Source organism: Salvelinus fontinalis, chromosome 2 (genome assembly GCF_029448725.1).
Source record: "Salvelinus fontinalis isolate EN_2023a chromosome 2, ASM2944872v1, whole genome shotgun sequence".
Classification (NCBI taxonomy): Eukaryota; Metazoa; Chordata; class Actinopteri; order Salmoniformes; family Salmonidae; genus Salvelinus; species Salvelinus fontinalis.
Genome location: NC_074666.1, coordinates 88,044,287 through 88,069,707, shown reverse-complemented (window position 1 = coordinate 88,069,707; position 25,421 = coordinate 88,044,287). Strand labels below are relative to the sequence as shown.

Sequence of the window (25,421 nt, the reverse complement as noted above, 5' to 3'; positions counted from 1 at the left end):
CTGTTGTCCAGTCACCTTACCCCTATACATATCTACCTCCATCACTCCAGTATCCCTGTCCCCTTACCCCTTTACATATCTACCTCCATCACTCCAGTATCCCTGTCCCCTTACCCCTATACATATCTACCTCCATCACTCCAGTATCCCTGTCCCCTTACCCCTATACATATCTACCTCCATCACTCCAGTATCCCTGTCCCCTTACCCCTTTACATATCTACCTCCATCACTCCAGTATCCCTGTCCCCTTACCCCTATACATATCTACCTCCATCACTCCAGTATCCCTGTCCCCTTACCCCTATACATATCTACCTCCATCACTCCAGTATCCCTGTCCCCTTACCCCTATACATATCTACCTCCATCACTCCAGTATCCCTGTCCCCTTACCCCTATACATATCTACCTCCATCACTCCAGTATCCCTGTCACCTTACCCCTATACATATCTACCTCCATCACTCATTTATCCCTGTCACCTTACCCGTGTACATATCTACCTCCATCACTACAGTATCCCTGTCACCTTACCCTTATACATATCTACCTCCATCACTCCAGTATCCCTGTCACCTTACCCCTATACATATCTACCTCCATCACTCCAGTATCCCTGTCCCCTTACCCCTATACATATCTACCTCCATCACTCCAGTATCCCTGTCCCCTTACCCCTATACATATCTACCTCCATCACTCCAGTATCCCTGTCCCCTTACCCCTATACATATCTACCTCCATCACTCCAGTATCCCTGTCCCCTTACCCCTATACATATCTACCTCCATCACTCCAGTATCCCTGTCCCCTTACCCCTATACATATCTACCTCCATCACTCCAGTATCCCTGTCCCCTTACCCCTATACATATCTACCTCCATCACTCCAGTATCCCTGTCCCCTCACCCCTATACATATCTACCTCCATCACTCCAGTATCCCTGCACATGTAAATATGGTATTGGAACTGACTTTTTAAATATTTGCTGTATATAGTATGCTTACTTACTTACGTTATTGTGTATTTCATATATATTATTCTTCTAGTAATAAATTGTTATGCATTATTGCATTGTTGGGCTTTGAGTTAGCAAGAAAGGCATTTCACTGTACTTGTGCAGGTGCCTTAACTTAACCTCTAGGGTTGTTTCCACACAGCTCACTCTGCCTCTGTATGTAGTCTGCTTCTACCATGTACTGTAACTGTATGTTACAGGAGTACTTCAGTTCGTGTCCAGTCTCAGGGGGGATTGGCGCTCTTCTATGTCAGTGCTCGGGAGGTCTCTGGATGTCGAAATATCCTTGTTGTTTTTCAGGAGACACATTGGCTATCTCTTGTTAGTATTTTTAAGAAAATGTAATCCTGTCTAAAACTTTGTTGAATGTTTGTAGAGCGTGTTCTCTCACTAGGCAGCCATGTATTTTTCTGACGACAAAGCTCTGAATACAGGTCCGTATTAATAAAATACGTAAGGCTTCAATGCAGCATCTAAATAGAATCTAAAAGCAATCAGAGCTGCGTCGTCCCCCTCTGTTCACCCCTATAGATGATATCATATTTTTTTCTTTCATTGGCACCATCCCCCTCGCCTCTATTGTGGCCTCCCAGCTCTCTGTCCCGTGACAGTCTGCTGTTATTGATGCATAGAAAGATCCCAGGAACATCAGAGGAACAAGCATGCAGTTTGTAGTGTCACAGTCACTGCCTGCACCCTCACCACCAATTTGTGCACACACACAAACACAACTAATATTGCACACACATAGAGATGTGTCAAAGCATTTGGAATCCGCTTCTATGGTGCTTACATTCATTAACATGCATACACATACATGCATGATCACATGCATGCTGATGCTGTGCGCGATCCCAAACCCTCATTACACACAGTATCCTAGCCAGGCAATAGAATAGAACCGGAGTAGGGTTGGAGTCCAAGTTCTAGCATCAGGTCAGAATAGGAGCGGGGAGCCGGGACAAAGAAAAGGTGAATGTGCATTCAAAGGCTATTCATTTAGGAGTACCTCACTGTGTTAAACAACAACACAGAGATGTGTGAGAATAGCAGCATTGCTGAAACCTGAAACTAGCACATCTCATCCTCCCTTGAGCTCAGCTGTTAGTTCCATATCTGACCCATAATGGAACACATTGTTCCAAACTTAAAGGGTTCTGATCCAGACCAACCGGTTGTGTTCAGGTCCAATAGCAGAACAGAGCTCCTTGCCCCCCCCCCCCCCCCCCCCCCCCCCCCCCACTGCTCTGAGCGAGCCAGGATACTGGTTCAAGACTGACTTGTCCTGTTGAAACTCTACTGTGCCTTGCGCTCGCATTCATTTCAGTTCCAGAGCTGGATGGAGACAAGCAGACCTCCCGGCTGAGTGTAAATATTCCGAGCCTTGCCTCTGTGGTTTACCAGTAATGTGACTAGTGTGTACGTGTCTTAGTGTCGTGAGAACATAGCCTACTGTTATCTTTTACCACCACGCTTCCTTTGTGACACTAACCACGTTTCCATCCACAGTTTTTATGCAAGTAAAGTCATACCTTTTATAAAAATAAATCACGACAGATATGATGGAAACAAAGTTTCGGTACAATTTTTAAATGCAGACAGATCATTTTGACAACACTATCGGGAGAGTTGAAAAATGTAATGGAAACCCATTAAACTTTTTAGATTTTTATTTGGTACAAGCAAAAAACAATGTCATCGCACTGATTTTTATCCACAACAGGTCTGTTTGGTTGAAACACACTACTGTTGGGAAAATTCACATTTTCTTTGTACTGATGTTAGTCTATTCACATAAAAATCTGTCGCCAATTGGATGGAAACCTAGTTACTGTGATCTCTTGAGCGACGTATAACTGCTCAGAATGTTGCGAACCTTTCGTGTGAAATGAGTGTTGATAAGATGTGGTGATAAGACAGCTCAAGGTGTCTTGAAGAGCCGCAAACCAGCGAGTGGTTCCTTTATATAGAATATGGAGCAATGAGGCCTTAATATGGAACTATAAGAACATGTCTGCTCCAGATGTGTTCTAAATCGAGCCTTCCAGGTGTGTTCTAAATCCAGCCTTCCAGGTGTGTTCTAAATCGAGCCTTCCAGGTGTGTTCTAAATCGAGCCTTCCAGGTGTGTTCTAAATCGAGCCTTCCAGATGTGTTCTAAATCGAGCCTTCCAGGTGTGTTCTAAATCGAGCCTTCCAGGTGTGTTCTAAATCGAGCCTTCCAGGTGTGTTCTAAATCGAGCCTTCCAGGTGTGTTCTAAATCCAAACTTCCAGGTGTGTTCTAAATCCAGCCTTCCAGATGTGTTCTAAATCAAGCCTTCCAGATGTGTTCTAAATCAAGCCTTCCAGATGTGTTCGAAATCCAGCCTTCTAGATGTGTTCTAAATCAAGCCTTCCAGATGTGTTCTAAATCAAGCCTTCCAGATGTGTTCTAAATCAAGCCTTCCAGATGTGTTCTAAATCGAGCCTTTCAGATGTGTTCTAAATCGAGCCTTCCAGATGTGTTCTAAATCGAGCCTTCCAGATGTGTTCTAAATCGAGCCTTCCAGATGTGTTCTAAATCGAGCCTTCCAGATGTGTTCTAAATCGAGCCTTCCAGATGTGTTCTAAATCGAGCCTTCCAGATGTGTTCTAAATCGAGCCTTCCAGATGCGTTCTAAATCGAGCCTTCCAGATGTGTTCTAAATTGAGCCTTCCAGATGTGTTCTAAATTGAGCCTTCCAGATGTGTTCTAAATTGAGCCTTCCAGATGTGTTCTAAATTGAGCCTTCCAGATGTGTTCTAAATCGAGCCTTCCAGATGTGTTCGAAATCGAGCCTTCCAGATGTGTTCGAAATTGAGCCTTCCAGATGTGTTCGAAATTGAGCCTTCCAGATGTGTTCGAAATTGAGCCTTCCAGATGTGTTCGAAATCGAGCCTTCCAGATGTGTTCGAAATCACCTCTTCGTGCCCTTGTGCTTTGATCTCTGTGCTAAGTGTAAAGTATACCAGAGGAGGAGGGGGAACACGGAGAGAGGGAAATGTGGTCCCTATAAATCAGGACGCCGGATGAAAGAGAAATATGCAGAATAGTGCGACGTAAGAATATTAATAATTTGGCACTGTGCCCCGTGTGACGGGTTGACAGGAATGGTCTGAGGGTAAATGTATTACAGTAAATTTCCCCTCCCGTTGGGTAGATGGGGGGGTTGTCGATCATGTGGGTGGCTCTGCTGCACGATGCCCCTCTTCACTTGTCCCTTGAGAGAGAGGGAGAGAGAGCACATATCCATCCATTGAAAGTAAACATTGCTTCTTAACCGAACTGTGCAGACAGAAACTAGACCCCCAAAAGAGGCTGTGCTCAAACTGTCATCTGTTGATGAGGAGAAGGTTAATCCCTAATTACAAGATTACCCGTCATTCAAGTATTTTTTTTTTTTTTACACTTCCTCAATAATCTGCCAGCTTCAGCAAGATTTTAACAAATCCCCACACTATACGACAAGGGGGAGAGGAAGACATTCTGTCTTTTGAAGCTAAAAACAGTGTGCCTTTCCAGGGAGTTCTGTAACAAAAAACCAGAAGTTGATGTCTAGTCACAGTATGTAACGAAATATATTTCTGTTATTTTTTCTGCACCAGTATAAGTTATGCCTATCTGACTCTGTACTACCATAGCTATGCAGTGATAACGCATGAATGTAAATATTCAATGATCATTACTGGACTAATATTTCACTATAACTAATCTAAACAATACGTCCCAGTGAAGAGCCAGAGGAATGTGAATGTGTATGTCTCGGACATGGTTTGGTAAGTTTACACAAAGCAAGCAACAAAGACATTTTTCCACCATGTTCTTTCTCATATTTCTCCGAATGTGCACTAAGTTCCCCTGTGGAATTCCTCTTAAAGCTTAAAACTGAGATATTGCAGGCTTCCATCTCATATCACTGGTCCGTCCGGCCTCTCTACAGAACAAGTCACAGAGCGACACAGAAACAGCCTCTCTTCCTCTCACCCTCCCCCAAAACAACCCCCTCTTTCTCTCCCCTCTCTGTTTTTTTTCATTTAGCTGCCTGGCGGTCATATGAACAGTGCACGTCTCTCAACGACAGAGCCTCTTCTCTCTTGAGCCTGAGTTTCACTCCCCCACAATCAGTCAGCCCACGCTGTAGCCAGCTCCACAAAGCCAGGTGCTACAGAACTGTATGTCAAAGGTCAAATCACAGACAGACCAAGTGATTCACTCTCCAGTCCAAAGTCCAGAGACTGTTCGTGGAGATTTCACCATAGCTATTTCCTTTGTTTAGGAAATTGACCTCTAAACAGTTGTGAATATCCGTGTCAAAGTGGTATGCATATAGATAAGATTATGCTGGTGTGTCTGTGTGAGTGATAGTATTTTTCTTTTGGCATTTGGTAGGTGTCTGTGTGTATCTCTGTGTCTGGTCCACTAGCACACATGTGTTATTGTGTGGCGTTTCAGTGTTGCTATTTGTGTTATTTTCTCTTGGTGTGGGTTTCAGCCCTGGCTGCATGGCTGTATGGTTGTGGGTGTTATCAGCCTGCCTGTCAACACTGAGCCATCTAGAGGAGATACAGCCAGGGGAGGATCACTGCTCTCTCTCTCTTTCTCACTTTCTCTCTCTCACTCTTTCACTCTCTCACTCTCTCACTCACTGACTCACTCTCACTCACACAGATCATCATTGATACCACCACCACCAACCGACTGCATGACTGTTGCCCTGAAGACTTACCCTGGGTTAGTGTTATTTCATTTACGTCTCACAATTGGGTTGTTAATGTTGTATGTATTTTCCCTATGGGAAAATCGCCCGAGATTAAACCCTGTCTGTTTGTGACTGCAGATGGAACTCAAAGACCTATCTGTCTATACAGTGACCGCGGTTAGGGTTTAGGATGAGTCCTGCTCGTGTCTCCTCTGCTCTGTGACCACTCACCTAGCTGAGTTTTTAAAGTCACACTTTATCTGGTCCATCTGTACATGCTCTACAGAGGATCATACTATCAACAAACTATCTGTTGATAAGCAACTGCTTGCTAGGGTTAGGTTTAGAATAAGGGCTAGGGTTAGCTAGGATAAGTGTTAAGGTTAGGGTTAAAGCTAGGGTTAGTAGATAGTTAGCTAGTTGAAATGTTGCTGATAGTCTGTAGAGCATCTACAGATAGACTATCCAAATAGTGTTTCTGCCCCTGGTCCTGCTGGTTTTGTGAACTTGAATGCTCTGCCTCTGCTTCTGCCTTGCCCTGGGAACTGACTGAGGGCGATCAATGCTGCAGTGATGGCTGTGAAATCACTTCATGTCATGGATGGAGCCCTGGGGCTCAGGGATGTGGAGAGAGAGCAGAGACACACTGCTGCCACCTGCTATCACCAGCAAATTCAGTCCCACTACAGCCTGACTGTGAAGCTAAGCTCAGTGTGTGGCTAACTGGCTGGCTGGGGCTGTTTAGTCAGTGTGCTGTGGAGGGCTTGTCCTTCCATGCCCGTTTCCACTATGTAATGACTTGGAGCTATAGAAGAGAGTGTTGCTGGTGTCTGTGTGTAAAGCTGGATGAGCTGTGACTGAGATACAGTAGAGACCGGGGGGGGGGGGGTGTCATTCATCTGATTTGGAAAAAGCTCTCTGGGAAAGAGTGAAATACAAGTGTTACTGATCGTCTGTAGAGCATCTACAGATTTGTATGCAAATAGTGTGTGCATACGAATGCCCATTTTTTTGGAATGAGATGTTTGACAAGCAGGTGTCCACATCATTTTGATAATGTAGTGTACATGATCTAAGTCTGTTAGTTGGTATTCAGCCGTCATAAAATGTGCCATAGTACTTTGTTGAAGCACCTTTGGCAGCGATTACAGCCTCGATTTGTCTTGGGTATGACGCTACAAGCTTGGCACACCAGTATTTGGGGAGTTTCTCTCATTCTTCTCTGCAGATCCTCTCAAGCTCAGTCAGGTTGGATGAGGAGCGTTGCTGCACAGCTACTTTCAGGTTTCTCCAGAGATGTTCCATCAGGTTCATGTCCGGGCTCTGGCTGGGCCACTCAAGGACATTCTGAGACTTGTCCCGAAGCCACTCCTGCGTTGTCTTGGCTGTGTGCTTAGGGTCGTTGTCCTTTTGGAAGGTGAACCTTCACTCCAGTCTAAGGTCCTGAGTGCTCTGGAGCAGGTTATCATCAAGTATCTTTCTGTACTTTGCTCCGTTCATAATTTCCTCGATCCTGACTAGTCTCCCAGTCCCTGTTGCTGAAAAACATCCCCACATTATGATGCCACCACTAGCATGCTTCACCATAGGGATGGTGCCAGGTTTCCACCAGATGTGACTCTTGGCATTCAGGCCAAATAGTTTAATATTGGTTTCATCAGACCAGAGAATCTTGTTTCTCATGGTCTGAGAGTCTTTGGGTGCCTTTTGTCAAACTCCAAGCGGGCTGTCATGTGAGAAGTGGCTTCCATCTGGCCACTCTACCATAATGGCCTGATTGGTGGAGTGCTGCAGAGATGGTTGTCCTTCTGGAAGATTCTCCCATCTCCACAGATTAACTCTAGAGCTCTTTCAGTGACCATCAGGTTCTTGGTCACCTCCCTGACCAAGGCCTTTCTCCCCCGATTGGTCAGGAAGGTTCCAAACTTCTTGCTTTTAAGAATGATGGAGGCCACTGTGTTCTTGGAGACCTTCAATGCTGTATACATTTTTCTGGTACCCTTCCCCAGATCTGTGCCTCGGCACAATCCTGTCTTGGAGATCTACGGACAATTCCTTTGACCTCATGGCTTAGTTTTTGCTCTGACATGCACTGTCAACTGTGAGACCTTATATAGACAGGTGTGTTTCTTTCCAAATCATGTCCAATCAATTGAATTTACCACAGGTGGACTCCAATCAAGTTGTACTAACATCTCAAGGATGATCAATGGAAACAGGATGCACCTGAGCTCAATTTCGAGTCTCATAGCAAAGGATCTGAATACTTATGTAAATAAGGTATTTCTGTTTTTGCTGAGGAATTGTTTTTATTTAATCCATTTCAGAATAAGGCTGTAACGTAACAAAATGTGGAAAATGTTAAGGAGTCTGAATACTTTCCAAAGGCAATGTATGTTGTACGCCTGTTATCATGTATGTTGCAAGCCCCATTGCTTCCTGACTTTATACACTGCATTGTGTCTCACGGTCCTGCTGAGATATAAATATCTCTTCCTTCCTGCACTGGCATCTTTAATGCTCCATCTCACTTGCTTTGTGTTTGATACCGCAGAGACACTATTGGCCCTTGACATCAAGGGTGGTAACCTGTGGTCAGGGACTGGGGTGGGGGAGGAGGCGTTAAGGGGAGGGCGTGCAGAATGGAACAATCCTCCTGAGAGCTAGCAGAGCTCTCAACGAGTATGCTCACAACGCCATTAGACGGGCCAAAAATGGAACCCGACAAGGCATCCAATCACAACAGAGATAGGTCCTACCCAGTGTGGGACTATGATGGATAATGATAACCCATAACCCTCTGGCTGCTCTAAAAGCCTGAGAGAGATTAGCTAGGAGGAGGAGAGAAATGACTACCACAGAGGTAAGATTGCGTCTGTCTGGTGTTTTGATGCTAATACAACAGCTTTAATGTGATAGAGGGGTAGTGTGAAGTAGAGGTCATCTCACATTCGGAAATTTAGATCCAAATCGAATTGGATTTGAGAAATTCCCATCTGACATTTTTTGCAAAATCAATACCCCATCCGATTCGGGTTTCCGAGGTGGACCAGATCAACCCAAAATATGTCAGAGAAATGTCAATACCTGAACACTTCTCTGTTGCGCAAATACAGCTGTGTCTGTTCCATGCTCATTGGCATGGGAAACAGTGAGGGCCCAGTTGAAACAAGTTAGTCAACATGGGTCAGCATCCCTGTGGAACGCTTTCGACACCTTGTAGTCCATGACCCGACGAACTGAGGCAGTTCTGGGGACAAAAGGGGGTGCAACTCAATATTGGTGTTCCTAATCTTTTGAACACTCAGGGTACTGTATATGTATGTACGTCTCCGTGTGTCTATGTGACTGAGTGCAGTTATACAAGACAATGTTGTGTCTGAGGTATCTCAAACACTGATGTCTAGGTTCACTGGTTTCCCCTGCAGCAGGAGAAAGTGGAGCTGGGTAGCTGTGAGTGCTGCAGTGACAGCAGGTGGGTAATGGAACAGCTATCTGGGAGGGGAGCAGCAGGCACACACAGACACACTGCTAATTGGGGCTTATCAGGTGTTGCTGGGAAAGGGAAAACACCACCTGGGGCTTTTGTGAGAGCAGAGCAGGGAGCTGTCAGTGGGTCACATGACCACTATGCCGGGATGGGGGGCTTTGTCTCAGTGTGGGGTTAGGAACCAGATCATTTTGTCCACCAGCCGGCTCTCTCTGTCGTACCACCTGGTTTTACAGCGCCTCAGAACGGGCCTTGACTGGAAGTCTATGGTAGGAGCGGACGAAACAACCGCTGGTTTTAATTGGCTGATCTCTGTAATAATTGGCTGATCTCTGTCCATCACCATCTAGTTTAAACCTTAGAACCTCCCCCCTACATTGTGGACTTCAAAGTGCGAGCAACGCAGGTGAGTTTGGAAAATCTGAAAGTACGCATCTTAGAAATTGTTTTCACATTTTAAAATGTATATGCCCGAACTCAGAATCAATTGGGTTAATGAGAGAGAACATTTATTTCTGTCTAAGTCCTGTCTACTACACTTCCCTTTCAAGTCCCACTTTGTTGCACAGTTTTGCCTAGCTCTCTTCACCAGTCGAGCCTGAGGAAACCAGAGGATAAGGTTTCAGAAGATCTTTACTATTCGGACTCCTGAATATTCAGCATGGTTCATTTGAATATCGTACTAAATATGCATTGCGTGATAAACTTTGAGCAGCTTTGATTATGTAAGACGGATATTATTATCTGGTTGTTTTAGTTCTGATCATTTGTGGATGTAAAACAACCTTGGTGTTGGAGACGCACTAGATGGGCTACATGGTCACAAACTAAACTCAGCAAAAAAAGAAACGTCCTCTCACTGTCAACTGCGTTTATTTTCAGCAAACTTAACGTGTAAATATTTGTATGAACAGAACAAGGTTAAACAACTGAGACATAAACTGAACAAGTTCCACAGACATGTGACTAATAGAAATGGAATAATGTGTCCCTGAACAAAGGGGGGTCAAAATCAAGAGTAACAGTCAGAATCTGGTGTAGCCACCAGCTGCATTAAGTACTGCAGTGCATCTCCTCCTCTTGGACTGCACCAGATTTGCCAGTTCTTGCTGTGAGATGTTACCCTACTCTCCCACCGAGGCACCTGCGTCTGGACATTTCAGGCGGGAATGGCCCTAGCCCTCACCCGCCGATCCAACAGGTCCCAGACGTGCTCAATGGAATTGAGATCCGGGCTCTTCGCTGGCCATGGCAGAACACTGACATTCCTGTCTTGCAGGAAACCACGCACAGAACGAGCAGTATGGCTGGTGGCATTGTCATGCTGGAGGGTCATGTCAGGATGAGCTTGCAGGAAGGGTACCACATGAGGGAGGAGGATGTCTTCCCTGTAACGCACAGCGTTGAGATTGCCTGCAATGACAACAAGCTCAGTCCGATGATGCTGTGACACACCGCCCCAGACCATGACGGACCCTCCACCTCCAAATCAATCCCGCTCCAGAGTACAGGCCTCGGTGTAACGCTCATTCCTTCGACGATAAACGCGAATCCAACCATCACCCCTGGTAAGACAAAACCGCGACTCGTCAGAGAAGAGCACTTTTTGCCAGACCTGTCTGGTCCAGCGACGGTAGGTTTGTGTTCATAGGCAACATTGTTGTTGCTGGTGATGTCTGGTGAGGAGCTGCCTTACAATAGGCCTACAAGCCCTCAGTCCAGCCTCTCTCAGCCTATTGCGAACAGTCTGAGCACTGATGGAGGGGTTGTGCGTTCCTGGTGTAACTTGGGCAGTTGTTGTTGCCATCCTGTACCTGTCCCGCAGGTGTGATGTTCGGATGTACCAATCCTGTGCAGGTGTTGTTACACGTGGCCTGCCACTGCGAGGACGATCAGCTGTCCGTCCCATCTCCCTGTAGCGCTGTCTTGGGTGTCGCTCATTTCGGACGTTGCAATTTATTGCCCTGGCCACATCTGCAGTTCTCATGCCTCCTTGCAGCATGCCTAAGGCACGTTCACGCAGATGAGCAGGGACCCTGGGCATCTTTCGTTTGGTGTTTTTCAAAGTCAGTAGAAAGGCCTCTTTAGTGTCCTAAGTTTTCATAACTGTGACCTTAATTGCCTACCGTCTGTAAGCTGTTAGTGTCTTAATGACCGTTCCACAGGTGCATGTTCATTAATTGTTTATGGTTCATTGAACAAGCATGGGAAACAGTGTTGAAAGCATTGAAGATGATTTATTAATTTATTTTGAAGATTTTTACGAATTATCTTTGAAAGACAGGGTCCTGAAAAGGGATGTTCCTTTTTTTGCTGAGTTTACATAGCTTTGATAATGACCCCATATCTAGGCTATGCAGCATGAGCATACATGTTTGGAGATGCGTCTTCGGCTCCTTTCTAGATGCAAATGTGCTCCCTGAAGCGTTTTTTGATTTCCTGTCTCTCTGAATGACACCTGAGAAACGTATGTCTGGTGCTTGTCTTCCTGTCTCTCGCTGCTGCCTTTTACCTCTTATTTCCTCTCACTCTCTTTCCATCCATCCATCCATCTCTCTCTTTTTACACACTCACAATGGAGACACCATTCTCCAGCCTGTACTGTATGGTCGAGACCCCTGGTCCTGCAATAGACCATTGAACACTTATGTGGGTTAGAGTAGGGCCTTCAGCCATAGAAATACAGAAGCCTGAGGCTTTAGCTTCTTGCACCAGTGTAAAACCTGCCAGTAGAACCACATGAATCTCACATAGCACACAGACTTGCTCTCTAATTGGACCTAGGCCTACCCCTCAGTGTAATCTTTAATCTCAGTCACTCTCATCACGTCCTGTTGTTGAAGGTAGGTAGGGAAAGAAGGAAGGAATCGTGGCAGGTGTGTTTTGGTCTTGGTGCTGAGCATGTGTTTATCTGTTTTGGCTACAGCAGCAGGGATATGACAGTGATGTGTGATGTATGAGGTGTCAAGACAGTGCTCAGCTTTGTCTCGTGCCGTATGAGGTTCGGGACTACAGAGCAGTGGAGCAGGAAGTCTGCTGCTCTCATGTCCTGTCTGTCAGCTAGTTGCCGTGGAGACGTCTGGGCCTGTGTGGCACAGGGCAGGGCAGATCAAGGGCGAGACAACAGCACTGCAGGTAAACCAGCCCATCAGGTTTCACACGCTGTCAAATCCCCTGGTCACAGAGATGTCATGTGGCACGCCAAGGTTTCCACGGTCACGCACAGTCTGACGGGACCTTGAGCTGCCGTCTACGAGCAAAGTCGGGAAAACAGTCAGGAAACTCTCCTTAGAAACTGAAAGATGAGCTGAGAGGAAGGAAGAAGCTGCTTCCAAAACATCACATCATCTCCTCTTGCTCTGTTCAATCTCAGCAGTTTTTAGAGAGCTGGTTTATATTGACTCCTCCAATAACAACATCATTCCCGTCTGCAGTAGTAATGTAACGTGATGTAATTACATTGGTGCGGCTGGCAGAGCCACTCAGCCTCAAGCCCCGATTTCTCTCTACTTATGGACACAGGAACCCGGGGGACGGGCGGAGACCTGATGCTATGATTCCGATAAGGAAATAGGAATATATTAATTGAATTGAATCAACTTTATTGTTCCACAGAGGGGACATTGGATTTGACCCCAGCATAAAATGGGCATACATCAGCACACGTTCAACGGCTAATACAGTTGCAGCAGCCCTATTGGGAGTAGTCTGACCAGGGAGGGAGTGACTCCAGCATGGCTTGGTGTGGCTGTGTTATTCAGGCTGAAAGGCAGAGCTCCTCCACACTGAAGGAGACTATTGTTCTTTTGTTCCTGCTTGAGGAAACAGCAGAGCATTCTGGTTATTATTAGTAGCCAAGAGCCACTGTGTGTGTGTTCAACCTGTGTGTGTGTGCAGCTGGGCTGGTGTGCTGCTCTCCTCAGCTCTCTGTGTGTTGAGTATATACTCTTAGGTGTGTGTGTGTGTGTGTGTGAGAGAGAGAGTGTATAGGGCTATGTTCAGTACATTTCATTCCTGAGTACGGTGCATGGACAGGCACATGACGGTGAAGCTTATAAGTGGGGGTCTGGTGTGTGCTGGTATCAGTGTGTGTTTTTGTGAGTGTGTGTGCACGAGTGCGTGAGGGTTTTGTGTGCGTCACAGAGATGTCTCAGATTCCTGCCTTTGTGTCCAGATGCCATTCCACATGGGCACGCCGCTCTTTCCACTCTCCCCAGCCCAGCCCCTCTCACCCTCACTGAGGTTTGTCACAGCCCAGTAGACAGGACGGCAGTTAGACTACCTAGCTAGCTACCCAAACCAGCAGTAAAACCGTTTAGATTAGGGAAATGAAGCAGGCAGCAGCAGTGCAGGCTGTAGAGAGGAGGCGTGCAGTGAAAGCATCAGGATCAGGTTACTATGAGCTGTTCTCCAGCGGCATCTCTTTATTTAAGAGACCAGCTCAGACTCTAATCAGCTTTCCAGAACCTCTATACTGCTGGACAGCTTTTATTTTTGTTTTAACAGACCCTCCTTTTGCTTTCAACACTGTTTTGACTTTTGACTACTGATTCCAAGCTTTCTTTATGGACAAGTGTGTTATTTGCATACATTTGATTAAAAGTAATTATTTACACTGTATCATTCAAATGAACAAACGGCTTAATTTGAATTCATTATTAAATGTAAAAGTTTAAGGGTAGAGTGGATCTGAAAACCAGTAACACACATCTGCTAATTAAAATGTTATGACCCGACTGTGGCTTTTACAACTATCTTAACCAATGACCATGAAAATAGATTTTTCATTTCACTTTAGATTGGTTAATAATATGCTTCCCACAAGTCTGGAAAGTCCCCATCTTGTGATATGCCCTCCAGTGTTTGGGGTCATCACGTTGAGGTCTGGCTGATCCACGATCTATGCTGCTATGCTGGTGTTAGAGGGACTTCAATGGAGTTAAATGTTGCTCAGTCCGGACAACGATGGTGTGACGGAGCAGAGTGTTGACAGCAAAGTGCTTAGAAATGATGAGCGAAATATCCTCGGTAGACAGACAGACCTAGCTGCTGTCTGTGCTAGCCTGACGGACCATTAGGTTCTGAGGCTACAGCCTATAGGTGATCTGTCTGCAGAAATATCTAGGCTACTGTTCTGGAAGAAAAATGTCTTGTTTCCTATTTGTCCTCGTACTGATTTTCCTAGGAATTACAGTTGCAGATGGGTCAAAGTGTGTAACTCTTCATGATAGGTTATTATGATGGCGTAAACCTTGCCCTGGAGTCTCTCAAAGCTCAACACTAATACACTATCTCTTTACTGCCATTCCAATCCTGTTGCACAGACAAAAGCAGCAACTGTCTGCCTGTGTGGGTGTTTAGCTGGAGATGTAGCAAAAGGACACAGTACACAGTGTATTTGCAGCAGTAGCACATGTGGTAACACACAGTCCTCTCTGTGTAATGCTCAGGGGATAGTTGTGGCTAAAGGCAGATGCCAGATCTGTCCGGATTGGATCTATTTTTGAACCCTAAGAAATGTCTGATCACCCCAGGTCCACGGGCCAAAGCAGGCCCTATGGCAGTAAGAATCAGTCACACACACAACTGCTCTGATTTGTGTCATAAGCAAGTCTGACTTTAATAAACTATTTCACTGTAACACAGACCAACTCATTACTTTGTCTCCCCTAGATGAGTTGACACTTGAATCATCCTTTTCCCCCTTTTAAAATGTCTATTTAAAGGGGGAAAAGTTTTTAAAAATTCAACTTCATTGTTATCTCCAGCACCACCCCAACATCAACGTGTGGAAATTGTGCTTTTTATATGTTTTGTAGTAAAAAAGTGTTTCGAATGATATCATCAAACCAATTAGTAGACAATTAGTAGGCAATGCCTACTCATGCCCTGTTAGTAATCCTGACCATGTCTCTCTGTTTCTCTGCAGGTGACCCAACCAGGCTTCCTGGGCCACAGAGACGTGATTCTGGGACGGGCACAGTCCCTCCCCTCAGCCTGCCTGCCCTGCGTCCCCCCCTGTCTCCCAGACGTCTCCTCTTGAGAGAATGACCATCGGCCCAGACCAGCTCTACCGCCACCATACCACTGTGTGAATGACTCTTTGCCGTAAAGCCACCGTGCTCTGCCACCCCGTTGTTGCCATGAAGAGCAAGTATTCCCAGTACTACAACCGGACCCTGATCCATGCCTACTATGTGTTTGCCAAGGACATGACCTCGGAGGAGCTGGAGGAGCGCACCAACGGGAAGGCGCAGCTCAGCTCCCTCAACATCGTCTTCGTCATCATCTGCAGCATCATCATTCTGGAGAACTTGCTGGTGCTCATTGCCGTGTTCCGCAACAAGAAGTTCCACTCCGCCATGTTCTTCTTCATCGGGAACCTAGCCTTCTCCGACCTGCTGGCCGGCTCTGCCTACATCGCCAACATCTTCCTATCAGGGCCAAGGACCTTTGAGTTGGTGCCAGTACAGTGGTTCATCAGGGAGGGCACAGCCTTTATAGCGCTGGCCGCCTCCGTCTTCAGCCTGCTGGCCATCGCCATCGAGCGCTACATCGCCATCACCAAGGTCAGGGTGTACGGCTCCAACAGGACGTGTCGTATGTTCCTGCTGATCGGGACGTGCTGGGTCACCTCTATCCTCCTGGGGGGCCTGCCCATCATCGGCTGGAACTGCATCAACAACCTGCCTGAGTGCTCGGTCTTGCTGCCCCTCTATTCCAAGAAGTACATCCTGTTCGTGGTCACCATCTTCAGCATCATCCTGCTCTCTATCGGCATCCTTTACGTGCGCATCTATCTGATCGTGCGCTCCAGCCACCAGGAGGCCACCAACTCTCCGGCTTACGCCCTGCTGAAGACGGTCACCATCGTGCTGGGCGTCTTCATCGTGTGCTGGCTGCCCGCCTTCACCGTCCTCCTCCTGGACACCTCTTGCCGCAGGCTGGACTGCCCCGTCCTCTCCAAGGCAGACATCTTCTTCGGCATCGCCACGCTCAACTCGGCACTCAACCCGCTGATCTACACGCTACGCAGCAAGGATATGAGAAAAGAGTTCCTGCGCGTGCTGTGCTGCTGGGGGCTGCTGACCAGCGGGCGCCCCACTGACCGATGCCTGGTGCCCCTCAAGAGCTCCAGCTCTATGGAGCACTGTACCAACAAACACGAACACCAGACCACGCCCATCATGCAGGCAGAGTGCACCACCTGTGTCTGACTCGATGCTATAATCACACAGTGTGTGTTTTCTGAATGTGAATGTGTGTGCGTGTGTGTCTGTTCAACTGGGTGTGTGAGAGGGATAGTGTGTGTGATGGGGCTGTGTGCAGGTGAAGAGACTTAAAGAGGAAAGCACATCTGTGAACCCCCCATCCCCACTTCAGACCTGCCACACAGAAGACCGTCTGTCTGTTTGTCTGGAGAGATGTCACAACATCGTTGACTCTCATTACAATCATACCTGTGTGAATTCACAATCAGCATTCAACCGATTCACCACAAGAGCGTGATAACACAATCATCCTTGAGTGAATTCACTATTCAATGAATTCACAATCGTAGCTGATACTTTTTTTTCTTAAAAAAAATAATAATGTTAAACATTTTCTTAGAGACTTTCACAGAGTGGAGTCAATCTTTGTTGAGGGAGTCTTGATTATAACGATACTTTAACTAATGTTCTGCATGTCGGCTTGTTTTACATGTATGCAGACTCTCTTATTGAAAGCCAAATCCACAGACACCATATACATAATCGTGATGCTGAGTTTTTGGTGTGTTTTACTGCGCCCTGATAATGGAAAGCTTTCAAATATTGCACTTTGTAGACATGTAAGTGTGATTGTTTATGGCTGTCACCCTCTTGAAAGGTTAAACCACAGAAGTTTCCCTGAGTGAATTATATATGTATCCATACATACAATACTCATAGGCCATTGCTCATATAGAGAGACGTGAGGCACCCAGGCAGCGACTAGTCCTCACTCAGTACTGCACTCCATGCAGGCCAAAACCCTTACAAGTACCCCTCTAAACCAGGGCTATATATCTTCATATATAAACATGCATAGATCCCTTTGATTAACTGCAAAAACAAAAGTACTATGCTTACGTATATTGCATGACATTCTAACTCCTTTGTAAGAACTAATGTGTATTGGTGTACTCCAGTAAATTCAGCTTATTCATTAACATTCTCTCTCTCCGCCCACTTAAATCTGTCCCTCTCGCTTCTACTGTTGTCTTTTGTGACTAACGTTTCCTAAGAGGAAGGCCCAATCAGAAAACACATTTCCTGAAGTGAGTTGGCACTGATAAATTTCACTCAATGACAGCTACCCAGCAGCCCATAACCAACAGGACTGTTGTCTTGACGATGTTGTAGCAACGCAGTGGCAGAGTGTGCTTTCTGTTATTATTGGGCCTTGCTCCAGGGGAATGGGCCTGAATGTAAGTCTGAAGTGTTTGGAGCGAGACCGCTCTATTTTTTTTTTACAGTATTATTGATCATTGACTTGTCATTGATGTGCAGAGGGTGGGATTAAACAAGGTAGGTCAATCTCTCTGAAGTCTTAAACAGACCACAACAAGTAACAGCAATATCACCACCAAGCCAGTCCAGGTAGAATGGTTGAAAAATAGTACAGTCCTGTTCAACACAGGAAGACATGGGATTAGTCCAGAGTAGACACGTCTCATCTTCCCCAATCCCAATAATCCCCCTCCATTGACGAGAGAAGATCCAGTTTCAAGGGGAGCGGGGGTCTCCATTCCCTTCTCAAGAGAGGTCGCCCTCTTTATTCTCTTAAGACACCTAAATAAACTCTACTTCCTCTAACGACAGGGAAGTCCTGTGTTTCATAAAGCGGTTCCTGTTGTTCAGGAAGAACCTCATCTGCCTTTGGTCCAGACACACTCACTCTCACTTGGCCACGCTTCTGGTCCTCATATTTCCATGCAGGTTTTTACAGCCTGCTAGTTAGACAGCGAGCCCTAGCCTGGAATCCAAACTGATATGCTCTGTTACAATTGTTTCACTTCACCATAAACTGAAACTAGAAATGTAGATTCCAGGCTAGGCCAGACCAGTAGGAATAGTGAAAGCGCTATGGCAGCTTCCATATTGCCTGACTGCCTGCTCTCTCCCGGGTTTCTTAAGACAACGCAAACATACCAGTCACTTCATTCATATGTTGCCTAACCCTGTATGATTTGTATAAATATATGAATAACTATGTATGTAAGTATGTACAGTATGTATGTATGTATGTATGAACTGTGTTCATGTATGGAATGTCTTGTGTGTCCAGTAGCACTATGCCTATGTCAGAACGGTACATATTAAACACTAATAGTGGTACATAATTTGTTTTTCTTAAATGCATTCCTTTTTATAAAATAAATGAAATATCAAAAGAATCCAATGTGTTTTGTGTGTGTGTTTTTAACCAAGTGAAGTGTGCACACATTTTCATATTTGTGCATGTATTGTATGAGAAAAACATGTCCTGATACGTTTCACTTTCCAGGCCTATTGCCATCTTTCAAAATCTCACATGGCTGCATGAGGTGTAATTGAAAACTGATATTTAATCCAAACATGCTCTAACAAAGTCTAAAAAATACTTGTTTCAACATGAAAAAGCTCTATGCAAATGTTGTCATTAAACTTTCCCCATTTAACCTTGGCCTTCACATCTAACAGCATGGTTTTAACTGCTTCCAGACTAACATGAGAAAGAGTTCTGTTGTGTGAAATGTTAGGGGTGACCATAAGGGGTGGGAGAGGTCAGGGAGGGAGAGAAAGAAAATGGGGTGTGGCAGGCAGTTTTGAGAAATTGTTATTTAGGAGAGAGAGTGGCTGTTTTTCTGGGCGCTCCATAAAGATGGGAGACAGCCTTGGGAGACAGGGTGGGCGGACTCTGGGCCACGGAGTGTGGCCTTGAAAGAGAGTCTGGCCTGGTTGCTGTCAGACGTCCAGGATTCCTGGGTGGGAACATTGGCTAAATCAGCCCCAGGAGGCTGCGCTGCGGTCATGGCTAAAAGGGATCCAGCTTTTGTCAAATTAAAGTCCGATTTGACTTTTCGTAGCAGGTTAGTATGATTAACATAGCAGGTTAGGATAATTAGGTTAAGGTTAGGAAAATGGTTAGGTAAAATGCTTTTAAAAAAAAACTTTTAAAGTGAATTTGACAAAAGATGGATCCCTTCTAGCCATGACCCTGCGCTGCTGGGAACGTGGCCAATCATTTCCAGAGCTCAGCAGCAGGATATGACAGAGTCTAGAAACCTGTAGGTGAAGAACACAAAAGGCATAAAGGTTTACACTGTGTGTATAAAGCTCAACTGAAACAGCTGCATATGCTTAAAAAGACATGGACACACTCACGCCAGACAGGCACACCCACAAACAGGCATCCACATTGGGAAAAACAAGACTGAACACTTGCGAGTTTAAAACATACAGGCACTTGGAGTCAGCTGCAAATTCCTGTTATAGATATATCACAACAAAAACATACAAAGGAGCTCATATGCTCTTGTAACCGATGTGAAATGGCTAGCTAGTTAGCAGGGTGCGCGTTAATAGCGTTTCAATCGGTGACGTCACTCGCTCTGAGACCTTGTAGTAGTTGTTCCCTCTGCAGACAAGGGCCGCGGCTTTTATGGAGCGAAGGGTAACCGTGCTTCGTGGGTGTCAGTTGTTGATGTGTGCAGAGGGTCCCTGGTTCGAGCCCAGGTAGGGGCGAGAGGGACGAAAGCTACAAGAAATTCACTGCACATCAACCGTAATGAATGAACTAGTGCCACCTTGTGGTGAAACAGACTTTAATTTTACTTGTACATTTCACTTTCATTCACAGCACTAATTTCTATGATAATATGTTGAGTATGATGTGTGTGAGTTTTAATATAATTATTTTCTTTTTTATTCATGGACTTTGTATTTCTACACATTCATTATTAACTTTTGTTTTCGGTTGCATAATGCAAATTATATAGATCTATATCTATCTATTCGTTCCATTTGTCCAACCCAAAATAAATATGAAGAGATGCTGGCTTATGTTATGTGCTCAATGGTTCTGTGATGATTTTTATTACATTTTACTGCACACACTTGCAATTATGAAGGTTTGTTTTTCGACAATAGACACAAATGTTGCTATTGTGTACTGGTCGTTCCACGAAATGAGTCTCTTTTGCATCCCTTTGATATTTTAAGTAGAAATTGTGCACCAATATTACATTTTAAAAGCCTGTTATATTAAACAAAGTACCCTTTAATATAGAACACGTTTTTATATCAATAAAGACACTTTCCACCCTCTGTGACTTCTAGGAATATTTTAATCCACTTAAACCCAAAAGTTTTACCCATCGTTGTTAAGCCCTTTACAATGCTTTGACAAAGTAAATTCTGGAGTTTACGTATTTCATATGGTTAGTTATTAATTTTAAGGTTCAAAAAAATAAACATTCTAAGGTCAACCATGTTATGTGAACTGAGCTCTCGTTTTAATATGGTGAAACTATTCCTATTTAAATAATTTTTCAAAAGAAACATTGATCGTTCAGAAAGTATTCAGACCCCTTAACTTTTTCCACATCTTGTTAAGCTACATCCGTATTCTAAAATAGATTGAATTGTTTTTCCCCCTCATCAATCTACACACAATAACCCATTATGACAAAGCAAAAACAGGTTTAGATTTTTTTGCAAATACAAAACTGAAATATTACATTTACATAAGTGTTCAGACCCTTTACTCAGTACTTTGTTGAAGCACCTTTGTCAGTGATTACAGTCTTGAGTCTTCTTGGCACACCAGTATTTGGGGAGTTTCTCCCATTCTTCTCTGTAGATCCTCTCAAGCTCTGTCAGGTTGGTTGGGGAGCATCGCTGCACAGCTATTTTCAGGTCTCTTCAGAGATGTTCGATCGGAATCAAGTCCAGGCTCTGGCAGGGTCACTCAAGGACATTCAGAGACTTGTCCCGAAGCCACTCCTGCGCTGTCTTGGCTGTGTGCTTCGGGTCGTTGTCCTGTTGGAAGGTTATCCTTCACCCTAGTCTGAAGTCCTGAGCGCTATGGAGCAGGTTTTCATCAAGGATCTGTCTGTACTTTGCTTCGTTCATCTTTCCCTCGATCCTGACTAGTCTCCCAGTCCCTACTGCTGAAAAACATCCCTACAGCATAATGCTGCCACGACCATGCTTCACCGTAGAGAGGGTGCCAGGTTTCCTCCAAACGTGATGCTTGTCATTCAGGCCAAAGAGTTCAATCTTGGTTTCATCAGACCAGAGGATCTGGTTTCTCATGGTTTGAGAGTCTTTAGGCAAACTCCAAGCAGGATATCATGCTCCTTTTATTGAGGAGTGGCTTCCATCTGGCCACTCTACCACAAAGCCCTGATTGGTGGAGTGCTGCAGAGATGGTTGTCCTTCTGGAAGTATCTCCCATCGCCACAGAGGCACTCTAGAGCTCTGAATACTTTCCGAATGCACTCTATTCAACTTCTCAGATGCATTCAAATTCAGTTTTCTAAATTCAGATTCAAAACCAAAGACATTATCCTGGGCCCTCATTTATCAATGTTGCATGCGAACAGAAATGTTCGTAAAGCATGCGTGCAATCATTTCTAAGCAAAGTGTGGGATTTATCAATTTGTACTTATACTTGAGAATGTGCGTAAATTTAAGCACACTGAAAAGGGATTTTCATACCATAGCTGGATTTCCCAATGTCCTTGGAGCAATTGACTGCACCCACATCGCAATAAAAGCACAATCAGTGAACGAAATCAACTTCGTCAACAGAAAAGGTTTCCATTCTGTCAATGTGCAGGTCATCTGTGATTCACATTTGGCTTTGTTGAATGTAGTGGCCAAATGGCCAGGTGGGACACACGATTCCTTCATTGCGCAGAACAACAGTTCAGTCGGCCTTAACCTCCAGAAGGGAGCTGTTGAGGATGGATGGCTTATTGGTAAGTGACTTGATTTATTTACCATGTTAGACCTCTACTGGGAAACTGAATGTTGTGTTCATAACTGCAGGAGACCGGGGCTACCTATTAAAAACATGGCTGATGACTCCCCTCACAAACCCCTCAAACCAACAAGATGCTAGGTACAACCAAGGCCACGCACGCACCAGAACAACAGTGGAGCGCACCATAGGCCTTCTGAAAGGGCGTTGGCTGTGCTTGTCTGGGACAGGAGGCATACTGCAATACCAGCCTATGAAATTACATCTTCAAATGCCATTACGTGAATGTAATACAATGTGCAAAATCCTTTTGAGGTTTGCTACATTGTCAAGGCTTGCAGTGTGCTCCACAACATTACAATCAAAAATGACATTCCACTGAATGATCCACCCAGACCCGATGAGCCCATGCCTGACGGAGTGTTTCCCACCACCCATAGCTCTGGAACTGAAGACAAGAGTCAATATCATGCAACGGTTTTAGGTATCTGTTCTTCCAAATATTGTAATCAAATCGACAAGGAAAACACATTTATATTACGCCAGAATTTGTCTCACGTTTGACACAATCAACAAGTTATTTCAATGGTTGATTTCTCTCTCTCAGGCCGTTGCATTTCTATCCCTTTTGTGGATCATCATTTTTTGGGGGGCATATGTTTTCAAATCAAACCATTTATATTTAATTTCATTAACTGTTCTGCACTCAGATGAGGCAGAATTTACCACAGCTCTAACCTGCTCCCAAGCATAATTTTTTCTCTTATTTGTCAAGCCATTGCTGAGGGCTCCAAAAAGTATGTCTTGTTTTGCTTCCACTTCGGTGATCAAAAGTTCTATTTCAGCGTCCGAAAAGTATATTTTCTTTGATTTCTCCATGTTGGCGGACAGAAGTTAGTTACATTTCTTGCAGCTTTAAAGGGAAGGTTTATGACCATAATTGCTCATTTAGGGTGGTTCTTTATGTAAATGAGACTTCACGTGCACTAGCAGTGTTTTAGAACGTGTCTGATTTATCAAGGCAAAATACATACAGGTGTGTGTAAATCAAGCGTACGAGCAATTGATAAATACCAACTTTTTTCTACTTGCGAACATTCAAAATTTTCTTCGTACAGTTAATTTAGAAGCTTTTCTGCGCAACATTGATAAATGAGGGCCCTGGCACTTTAAACGGTACTTGATAAGCAAGCAGGGTGCAGTCCTTTACATGAACTTCCTGAATTTATCCAAATAGAGTACCACAGTATGAGTCATAATACCCATAAAAACCTAGCGGTCAAACACCGTTCATTTTCCCCAAAGGGAATTTTAGAAACCATTAAAATAAGGGCTGTGTTTCGTGTAGACTTAACCTTGTGTGACGTTTTGATAACCGTGTAAATCTCCATAGGACAAGGTGACTTTTATCACTAAATTAGCCTGTATTTAATCGCCCAAAATGAAATGCTAATTAACTACCTACCTGAGAAGGCAGGTAGCCTAGTGGTTAAGAGCGTTGAACTAGTAACCTGAAAGGTTGCTAGATCAAATCCTGGAGCTGACAAGGTAAAATTCTGTTGTTCTGCCCTTGAGCAAGGCAGTTAACCCACTGTTCCTAAGCTGTCATTGAAAAGAAGAATTTGTTCTTAACTGACTTGCCTAGTAAAATATAACTGCTCATGTGGCTATTATAAATAACTACAAATGCCATGATGATATGGATGAGACTGCATAATTGATCTCTAGATTAACTACCATGTAATGAATAAATTGGCAAAAATGTCTTTAAATTGACAATTAGGTGAAGTTTGTGTAAGTTTTAAATTTATATAATACCTGTTAACAAAGGTGTCAGAGATGATGTGCAGGGATTTGTAGTCTTGCATGATGTCTACTTTTATGCTAATTCGTTTTTCGAATCTGAGAGTAAATAGACAAATATATTGATAAGTCACCTTCTCCGAGAGAGATTTAAATAGTTATCAAAACGTCACGCCAGGGTAAGCCTACACAAAACACAGCCCCTATTTTAAGTGTTTATAAAATCCCTATGAAAAAAATGAATGGTGGAAAAACAATTGGAACCGTTTCCCTGTTTGACCGCTAGGTTTTATGGTTATTTTGACACTTGTGGGTCTCTATAGGCTTTAGCTAAGTGTGTTAACACTGTCTTTAATCTGTTCTCCTCTACCTTTCCTGGCTGGCAAAGTAGCAGCGCTTGACTTGGGCAGGAGCTCACTAGAGCTGAGTACCAGCATTTCAAATGTTCTACTGCTTGAGCTCCTGTTACTTTTAGAAAATATTAGCTCAAAAGTATTGTGGAGCTTCTGGACCTAAATATAAACAGTACCAACAAATTGAGTACCGGCACCTACCAGAGACACCAGGATGTTGTCTCTGGTTTTCAATATGAATTCAATGAACTGAATTTGAAATCTAAATGCATCTGAGAAGTTTAATATTAACTTATATGAACTTGAAATTATAGTTTGTAAACTTGGTACACAGACAGTGAATGCAATATCTACAACATTGAAACTGAATATATAAATATTGAATTTTAATATTCAATTAAATTGTATTTTAAAACTGAATGCAATATTCATTCAATTCAGTTTCAAATCATTAAATACAAGTTCAATTTCTGAATTCAATTTGTGCCTTACAAATACATTTTTTAAATTAAATTTCAAAATAAAAAATAATGGAATTCAAATACAATTTCTGTTGCCACTGAAATGACCCATAAATAAACTACACCCCCGTCACGTTGCCCCATATCCACCAGATGAATTGTTTTATTTATTTTACTAGGCAAGTCAGTTAAGAACCCTCAGAATTGTTTTATTTTTTAAAATAACGTGCCCAACGTAAACTGACATTTTCTCTGGCCCAGATCGTAGAATATGCATATAATTTACAGATTAGGATAGAAAACACTCCAAAGTTTCCAAAACTGTCAAAATATTGTCTGTGAGAAAAAGAATACTTATTCTGCAAGCGAAATCCTGAGAAAGTAACCCAGAAGTGATATATATATATTTTTAAATCTTTGTTTCCTGGCCCGTCTAACCTCAATTTAAAGGGGTATCAACCAGATTCCTTCTCCAATGACCTCCTCAGGCTGTGACCAGGCTTTAGACATAGTTTCAGGCTTTTATTCTGAAAAATGAACAAGTTTTTTTCAAAACTAGTCAGGTGTCCTCGGAATATTTCCT

At 44.0% G+C, this 25,421-nt stretch overlaps 1 protein-coding gene across 3 annotated transcripts in view; it reads left to right on the top strand.

Annotated features, from left to right (window-relative positions):
- s1pr2 (sphingosine-1-phosphate receptor 2) overlaps positions 1-18,648 on the top strand; it is a 29,593-nt gene extending 10,945 nt beyond the window's left edge. For 2 of the 3 annotated variants that reach the window (XM_055893496.1, XM_055893478.1), the window contains exon 2: positions 15,160-18,648. In XM_055893496.1, the coding sequence (XP_055749471.1) occupies positions 15,326-16,447 (1,122 nt within the window). In that variant the 5' untranslated portion in view covers positions 15,160-15,325 and the 3' untranslated portion in view covers positions 16,448-18,648. Of the gene's footprint in view, positions 1-5,709; positions 5,773-15,159 lie in introns of all 3 variants that reach the window. The other variant, XM_055893486.1, reaches the window with a different exon arrangement.
- Positions 18,649-25,421: the final 6,773 nt, after the last annotated feature.